Genomic DNA, 9,480 nt, shown 5'->3' with positions numbered 1-9,480 from the left:
TTTTCTTCCCGAATCCTCTGAGTCTTCTTGAGCCTCAGACTCAGAGGTAGAAGTGTCACTGTCAGTAGTTTCTGTCTCCGAAGACGATGTTGGGCTCGCCTTCCTTTTTTTTATTTTTTTTATTTCTTGTTTTTTTTCTTTTTTTTCTTTTTTTCTCATTTTTTCTCGTCTCTGCCATCTTCACAATCCCCTGAAACATGAGATATTTTGGTTAGCACCATTCGGGTAAATAAAATACACCAACTTATTATGATTACTCACCAAAATTTCCTCTCTTTCTGCATTCATTCTTTCCACCAACTGCTCCTTAGTCCAGTTGGCAATCCATGGCTTTTGTGGTCTTTCAGCCCTGTTCTTGCCTTTGTTTTTTGAAAGATGAAAGTAGATTATCATCATGGCGAAGAGGCAGCCATTGATTGCCTTCTTCTTCTTCTCTTGATAGTCTGTGATGCCCTTGACCATGAAGGTCAAAACATGCCCCGCCCAGTTTCTCTGCGATATGCTGTCCATCTTAAAAATTGGGGCCAGGTGCACGGGTGATATTTTGTTTATCGTCGTTGGCAAAAGGAACGCCATCTGTATGTAGAGGATGAATATCCTCTTGAACATCAGGCGTTCCTCTTCGTTGCCAACGCCGATTTCCATCATTTCATCGGTAAGACTTTTGAGGGTCTTACCCTGGAATCTTCTATAAATTATTTTGTCATCATCAGAAAGTTTCTTATAGTCAACTTTCTCAGGAAATAGATCTCCTACAAAAAGGAAGACAAAAAAGCATCCAAGTCGGTTTAAATACACCCAAGCATCAGGTTAATATACACCCAAGCAACAACTTAATATACACCTATAATTTTGAGCTAATTACCTGTTGCATTGATGCCAAGCGCATCACCTATTTTTTTTGGGGTTATTTGGAAAGAACCATATCCTGTCTTCAGCCTGTTCTCCCCAAGTTTGAAGTTGTTTGCCAGCTCCCTTAAGAGTTGGTGATCCACCCTCAGTGGTGGGATGTGCATCAACCCACCGAATCCAAGATCCCTCACAATCGCCTTCTTCTCCTCAGTCATGTTTCTGAACTTATCATTCAGGAGATGTGTGGCACATTTGAGGTCTTTAGTTTGGTTTCTTGCTGCCATTTTCTCTGAAACTAAAAATACACCCAAAGATATCAGTAATATACACCCATATATATATGACTCAGATACACCCATTAATAACAATAAGATACACCCATTGATAACAGTAAGATACACCCATATATATGAGTCAGATACACCCAAAGATATCCGCAAGATACACCCATTGATAACAGTGAGATACACCCATAGATATTATTCAGATACACCGAAAGATATCAACAAGATACACCCATTGATTACAGTGAGATACACCCATAGATATTATTCAGATACATCCATATAGATATCAGTCAGATATCACTCAACCATGCTTCAATATCAAGCCACATTACAAGGTTAAGCAGTTTACACCCCCGAATCTACGGAATAAACCCCTAAAAATCAACAAAAATAGCAGGAGAACTTAGAATAACAACGTAGAACGACGTAGAACTTAGAAGAACGACGTAGAACTTAGAACAGTGTAACAAAAAAGCAAGAGTAATAGTAAACCCTAGAAGAACGACGTAGAAGAAAAGTAAAATATACAGTATTTTAATGGACTTACGTTGAGTATTGTTGGTTTGTTTTTTCTTCAGATTCTTCACAGAGAGTTTGATGGTGTTTTGATGCAGTTTTCGAACTACGATTTCTATATTTTGAACCTTGATTTTCGCTCGAAAATGGGAGGGTTTCGTTGTTTTGAAAGCGCCTTGAGAAATGGAAGAAGTGGAAGAAGTGGAAGAGTCTGCCATACGTAACCGTTCGAATGTTGAGCGCGTGATTTTGACGCGCCATGTTATCTCTCTTCATGCGCGTGATTTCTGTTTGGGCTGGGCCAACTTGTATGCTTGTAGGCTTGTATGTGTAGCAGGCCCGGAGAAATAATTACCTAACAATTTTTTTTTTTTATTTGTATCTTATAAGATAAGAGTTTATACATTTATTATTTTTAATATACGTATTTAATGTTGTGATTTGACAATTTTATAATTTTGTGATTTTATTAATCTAAATAACATACTGATTAACTAGTAATATAACATATCCGTTAGTTAATAATATAACATTCTCGTTCAATTATAATTTCGAATATTATTTTTATCCAGAATAATATCCACATCGAATTTTCACGGAAGTTCTGTTACAAAAATTTGGATATATGGAATTTAATGCATGGCAAATTTTTCAAATATGATTTCACATTTCATCAGCTTTCCTTTTGCTTGGATTTAATTAGCGTTTACTTGTATAAAATAAAATAATTGTTTCAGTGAGCGTGAAAAACATTAGTACTAGCTGGCATAGCTTTTCTTATTGGCCAGGGCATTGGACATATATATACCACCATATTAACTCTCTATCGTATATGATTACTAGTAGTGGCAAGTGCACATACAATAATGGAATGGTGACCTGTTTTGGACATGGTGTATTAAGGTGGAAACTGGTTACACACTTGCATTAATTACTAATTCATCAACAGAAACTGGTAGACACAGGGACAACGTGGTTTGCTGCTCCAACACTAATTCCCCTATTTCTTTTTTTTTTTTCACGGTATCATTCAATCCGACAGGTTAAGGACTAATCCGTCGCGATACTGAGCTCCATTTAAGGGTTTGCCGCTGGCCAATAGGTTGCTGTATGCACAAGGCGAGATTCGAACCCTCGACACTTACTTAAGCGAACTAGTGAGATAACCACTAAACCAACCCAACTTGGTTTAATTCCCCTATTTCTATGGGGGTCCAACAGGATCTTTTATTCTTTTGATCTGGATCCAAGGCTCTTCAATCTGTTACTTGATAGGTCATTCCTCAGGGAAAAGGCTCAATATAGGGCCTAAGCAATGCCTTACCCGACTTAGGCCCAAAAGCCCAAGTAAAGCCATACCACTAGACTCAGGTGCCATTTTGAGAGCACGACTTGAACTTGAACGACATCGTGCTCCCTACTACAACTATTCCCTCCTAAACCACTTATAAGATAGAAACTCACATGGAACTAACTTTGTGTAAAATTTCGAATTAAAAATAGTTATATAATTTGATATATTTAATTAAATTATCGTCTAATAATTTTTAATTTTTAACTTCACATAAAACGTATTCACCTTTAAATAAACTTATACTTTATTTATACGCCTGCTCATTTTAACGCCAAAATTTCTTATACTCCAAACTCCAAAGTTCAAACTATCGACCGACGACCGTTTGCCGCTCGTAACTTTGGACCATTTCTATTTCTAGCCCATTTACCTTTGTTTGCCTTTTTAGTTTTTTTTTTTATTTTCATTGTTTTTTATTTTTTAGGAGATTTTGTAAAAAAAAACAAAAAAACAAAAAACAAGATTTTATCATTTTTAATATTTTTTATTCATTTTTTCACAAAATTTTGAAAACACGAAAAACTAAAAATGAGAATGCAAATCAAATATGTTGCCACTTTCCAATACCAGTTACTCCATACATAGATAAGACTCATACACTAAGATAGCCAATTAAGAGAAAATTAGCATCTCCTACTCTAACCATGGGTGGTATTTTCAACCAAACTTGTATACAATGATACACATGATATCTATAATTCTATATAATCAATTTGTCCAAAAAAAAAAAGTAAATTACTAAAATATCTCAATTGCATTAACCATAATGTGTTATCTCACCAAATATCCTCCAAAACATGTCTCAAAAACCCAACACAAAAGGTGGCTCCAAAAAATAACACAGCGTATGAGAAACATCTACTACATGAAGCAGCTAGTATTTTAGTTAGAAGATCATCTTTCTCATCATGTATAATCATCCAAAATCTTCTCACCCTTTCAGAGATTTCGAAACGGTAAACAGTTAAAAAGAATAACATACACCATGTAAATGTGTAGAGTTTCATCCGCTAGTGTTAATATTTGCAGCACAATTCAGACATCAAGCTTTTCACAAACCATGATGATGTCCCTCACCAAGCCCATATGCGTCCATATATTCGGCTCCATGGACGTGAGCATCGATATGGTGATCATGATCGTGGTGTTGTATATGATCATGATCACCACTTTTTGCTTCGTCAAACATCTTTTGTATGTGTTCTGGGATGGGTTCTTCCTCAACTTTCCTCACAGACTTTGGTAGTGACAAGATAAACTCAGAAATCTTTTCAGCTATCTCATCCGGCGCATCCTCCTAAGATCACAATTGCATTAGTTTCAAATTAATTTTCGATAGTTAAAAAGGAAAAGAGCATCAACATACAATACATATAATAAATAGTACGGCAAAGAGCATATGAGCTTTCCTTTAATTAAAATTCTTTTGGCAAATCCAAAAACAATGTTCATTATTTCTTCCTCATCCCACAAACCATAACAAAGTATGGCATAGCATCTCTAAAGCTGCGTTTGGAAGGGAGACTAAAACTGAGAGATCGAGACTAGGAGACCAAGACTGAGAGATAGAGAATAAATTAAGTCTCTGTATTGTGTTTAATGTAAAATGTACTAGACTGAGTAATGTCTTAGTATTACATTTAGTTTAAGATAAATATGGAGATTGAGAAGTAGATTCTGAAATTGAAAAGTTAAATGAGGGTATTTTTTTAAAAGAAACGTTATTAACGTTTCAGTCTTCGTCTAAAAAAAATTCAATCCCCTTTGTCTCCACTTTCTTGAGGTACCAAACGGTTGAAATTTTGTGTCTCGAGACTAAAATGTAGTTTCAGTCTTTGGCCACCAAACACAATACACTGAGTCCCGGTTCACCAGTCTTAGTTCTAGCCTCTAAAATCAAATGCTACCTAATCTCTGGTATTTTTCCCGAGTTACCAGTTTTGATCCTTTGTTTGAACTCTTGAAACAACTAATGTTGTTCTTCAATGCAATAAATGAGGAATAGGATAATGAAAGAAGCACTACTAGTACTACCTAATCTGTGATAAAAACCTACCAGATAGAAAACGGGCATAGAACCTATATGCACCCTGCAGTTTCTATCCATTTGCAAATCCAATTAAAACCTCTCAAAGAACAAGAAACTATGAAAGGAAACATGCATATAACTGAAAAGAAAATACTATGCAAATACATGAAAGAAAAATTATTGCAATTTGCATGTGCGAAAGTTGTAGTAATAGAATAAGTTCTTCATTTGGGAGACTATTTAATTAAACAACAACAACAAAGCCTTATCTTACTAGGTGGGGACATCGATCAAGTGACTTAGCCCTACCATGTATCATGTCTACAATGAGAATATTTAATTAAAATGGAACCTAATAATATTAGAAAAAACCCAATTAAGTTATTAAAACATAAGAAACCAGCTCAGAACATAAGCATTGCTTCTTACTATATCAATAAAGGGTTGGGAACTTTCTAAAGTTCAACTTGATATTTGATTAGTTTAAAATTAGAAAGTTCAATCAAACTATAACAAGTTTGAGACTCCAGAGATCTTTAGATGAATAGAGCATGTCACACTCACCACACTCCACACTCTAGTATTGAAATTACGGTTTCCAATTTATAATTCAAGTGCCATTGCTGCAACCAGCTAACTCAGGTACTAACTAGAAAGAATACAACTTCCACAAACAAAAACAGAATTGCATAGCCTTTCAGAGTTTCTATTCCAACCTGATTAGAAAGTAGCATTGTAACACAAACATTGTGCACGAGCATGATAGCGTGCGGAAATAAGGTAGGCAATATCATTATTTTAAAGGCAATCGATTAATCAATCAATCAATCATTTTGTGCTCACCTGAGGCCACCGTCCTCCAGAATGTGTGACAAACTTTGCCCGTGGAAGAGCACGAGCGACTCGATTACCCTCATCACTCCATTCCTTAGACCAACCAGAAGACCACAGCACTTGCATTGGCACAGTTTTCAGGTTCTCTGAACCACCCCATTCTGCAATATCAAAGCTATAATTTAGCTTCTTCCCAATAGCGACAACTGCCTTTTCTCCATCCCTGCCCTTCAACAGCAACCTCTGTGCATCCGCATCCGCAACTCTAATCCTCTTGGAACAGCACATGTTCACTATCTTTGCAAAGGCCAAGGAGAACCCCAAAACCACTTCTCTAACCACAGGGTATTCCAGAACACAAATAGGGAGAGCTCCTGAAGTTGAGGATACAGGATCAACAAGGGTCACACTCCTTACCTGTGAATCACCAATATGAGTAGGATGATCAGATATGCTAGAACGGTTATGCTAGGGAGATAACTGTAATGCTAGGGAAATAATTCAAAGTTACCGTATTTAACTTAACATCTATAATTTCATACATATAATATGTAATTCCAAAATTACATATTTATTACATCTAATATTATGTATTTGTTTCAAAAATAATTAATGAATGTAAAAAATAAGGCAACTTGCGACTGATTTAGGCTGGTTTTTATTGTTTTCCAAACTTCCGTCGAGACCATAACCTAAAGTTACCTTATTTAAATCCATAGATGTCATGAGGTTTTCAACCCGGATGAAGTCTGGTCCGATAAGAAAGTGGCAATCATAGCTAAAAATATGAGCTTTGACCTTAGAAACATTCATTACACATTACAACCAGATTATCTATTCAGAAATTGAAAGGAAGTTTAAGTGGGAGCCTCCACCCAACGACACTTTCAAGGTCAACTGCGATGCTAGTGTTCTTCAGGGAGTCCAGCGAGCTGGTTTTTATTGTGTTCTAAGGGATGATAGAGGGAGATGGGTGTTGGGCCGTTCAGGTGCTCTTCCTTTCTGGTCTGTTTATTGTTGTGAGCTGCTGGCTTCTTGGGAGGGGCTGATGTTAGCCTGGGAAACTGGTTGCACGAGTATTATTTGTGAGACGGACTCACTCGATGCCTATCTTGTGTTGAGTAACATCACCAGCCACACAACACATGAGGTGAAGGATATTGTGTTAAAGCTCCAAGATCTTTTGTCCAAAGACTGGGAGGTCCAGTTCCATCTCATTCGAAGGGAAGCTAATGGTGTCACTGATTGGTTGACTAAATCTGGAGCAAGAAATGATTCAGCTCATGTTTCTTGGATCAAGCCTGGTATAGATTTGGAGCAAATCCTAGTGCAGGAGGCTGCTGGTTCATAGACTCATGTATGTAACATCCATAATTACACTTATTACCTTATATTATTCAACTAATTCTAGCCGTAATTAACGAATGCAAAATAAGTTAAATTTGTGCTGATTTTTTATTGTCTCCCACCCATTTTTTATGCTATACTTATATATTAAATACAATTTCATTATTGCATAGTAAAATCTTTAACAAGTGATAATGTAAATTGAGGGGTTAAAAAAACACAAATTTTCACATAAGAAAACTTGTAACATAGTAGCTATTCAATCCTTGAGATATATGAAAGCATGAGCATAATACTTAGTGTATCATGATAGCTCCTTACCAAGTGAGAATTCTCAGAGATCCAAGGAGCAGTGAATCCCAGAGCTGAATCATGCAGAAGCAAGTGAAGAGGAGCAAGACCCAAAGAATCAATGACTTGCCCCAAAACCTTACCCATCTCTTGAGGCCCTAAATCAATAGGCTTAGACACTTTCCTCTTTGACATGCGAGCTAGAATCTCTTCATATGGAATCTGACCAGTTTCTACCATCTGATCAAACGCCCAAAACACTCCCTTTTCCTTGATTTCACTGTACACATACCAAAACCTCCCTAGAACCCCATTGATCCCTTCAACGGTAACTTCCATTGACTTATCCGAGAAACCATTTCCCGGTAGATCAATTGCAAGCGCGCGAACTCCCTTTGAGGCAAGAGAGTGTAAAACATGGCGGTAAGAATATGAGCTGAGTCCGAAACCGTGAACGATGAGGATGTTCTCGGAAACGGTGGAAGGTGAAGGTGAAGGTGAAGGTTCTTGGATGGTGAAGAGTTCAATGGGGGAGTGATTGGGAAGTGGTTGGACCTTGACGGTGCGGCCATTGTTGTAGTGGTGGCGGACGGAGGTGGGTAAGCTGAGGAACCATGATTTGTAGTCTTGGGAGGAGAGAGAAGAAGAGAAGAAGAGGAAGTAGAGGATGATGAGGGAGAGAGAAAGAGTAAAGTAGAAGAAGAAAGAGAATGGGGAAGATTGAGATTGGGGTTGTGATTTGGGTTTGCGGGGTTTGGGTGGTGGGATCTTCTTCTTCGATGATTGTGGTTGTGGCTCTGTTTCTTCTTCTTCTTCTTTTATGATCGCCATGAAAATCAAAGGTGGTGGAAGCTTTTGTGTTTGAACAGAGTCAAAGTTTCCAACCTTGAAGAGATGCTCAAGTGAGACTGTGAGAGAGAAATTTTAAGCTTAATTAGTCTATTAAATTATTGGATAAACTACCAAAAATATAATCGAATAATTTTTTCGCCAATATATATTTTTTAAAATATATTTTTAAAATTAAATTTTGATGCGATTTTTTAAGTATAATTAGAAAATAAAATATTATTATTTTTAAAATTTGGTAATTTTTTATCAAATATATATTTTTTGTGATATTTTTAAAATATTATTAGTTGTTGACAAAAAAAATAATGAAATAAATATATACTTAGCAAAAAATTATCAAATTTTTAAAAAAAAATCTCATTTTTCTAATTATGCAAAAAATTACATCAAAATTCAATCTCTAAAGCATTTTTTTAAAAATAAATATTTAGTATTGTGCATTTCTGTTAATAACAAAATTTGAGTATATTTTTGTTAATGACAAAATTAATTTGATATATTTTTATGGTTTATCCTAAACTATTATTAAAAAGATACTAAGATGAAGATGTCCAAAATATCTTTTTTTAAAGATACTTAGCTGTCATAATTTAATTGGACATATTTATTAAATAATATAATAATTTATTCCTTAATAAACCATAACAAAATTGGTTCGATCCAATCTATTTATATAATTTGGATCAGATCATGTTTAAATATTTTTGAGAAAAATAATTAGATCTCTAATCTTTTGTCTCAAAAATATTTAAATTTTTAAAGATTTGAAAATATATTAAATTTTTTGTTTTTTTTATTTTTTTTGTTGTCATAACATCTCTCAAATCGACAGGTTAAGACTAATTTATCGTGAATCTAAGTTCTATTTAAAGGTCTGTCATTAGCCAAGACGAACGAGCTAACCACTCAACTAATCTAAGTTGGTTAAATACCAAATTTTCTTAAAACCTAGAGTCTTAGACACAGGGCACCATTCCAAGAGATAAAATGTACCCTATCATATCAAATAGTATGCTGCAGTAAAGTAGGACAAGTAAACTCCTAAAAAAAATTTTATGAAATACTTAAACCTCTAACTAATTATAAACGTAGACACATAAATCTATAATGAACCATCA

The 9,480-nt window shown here is 35.4% G+C and overlaps 1 protein-coding gene across 1 annotated transcript; it reads right to left on the bottom strand.

The window, feature by feature from the left end:
- Nucleotides 1-3,744: 3,744 nt before the first annotated feature.
- LOC107492118 (protein AUXIN RESPONSE 4) lies at nt 3,745-8,433 on the bottom strand. The gene is made up of 3 exons (XM_016113096.3): nt 7,541-8,433; nt 5,882-6,289; nt 3,745-4,306 (listed from the first exon to the last, which is right to left on the bottom strand). The coding sequence occupies exons 1-3, from the start codon at nt 8,339-8,341 to the stop codon at nt 4,061-4,063; spliced, it is 1,455 nt and encodes a 484-aa protein (XP_015968582.1). The 5' UTR covers nt 8,342-8,433; the 3' UTR covers nt 3,745-4,060.
- Nucleotides 8,434-9,480: the final 1,047 nt, after the last annotated feature.

The sequence above is a fragment of the Arachis duranensis genome, chromosome 6, assembly GCF_000817695.3.
Source record: "Arachis duranensis cultivar V14167 chromosome 6, aradu.V14167.gnm2.J7QH, whole genome shotgun sequence".
Lineage (NCBI taxonomy): Eukaryota > Viridiplantae > Streptophyta > Magnoliopsida > Fabales > Fabaceae > Arachis > Arachis duranensis.
The sequence above is the reverse complement of the archived record's forward strand: the minus strand, read 5'-3'. Positions and strand labels throughout refer to the sequence as shown.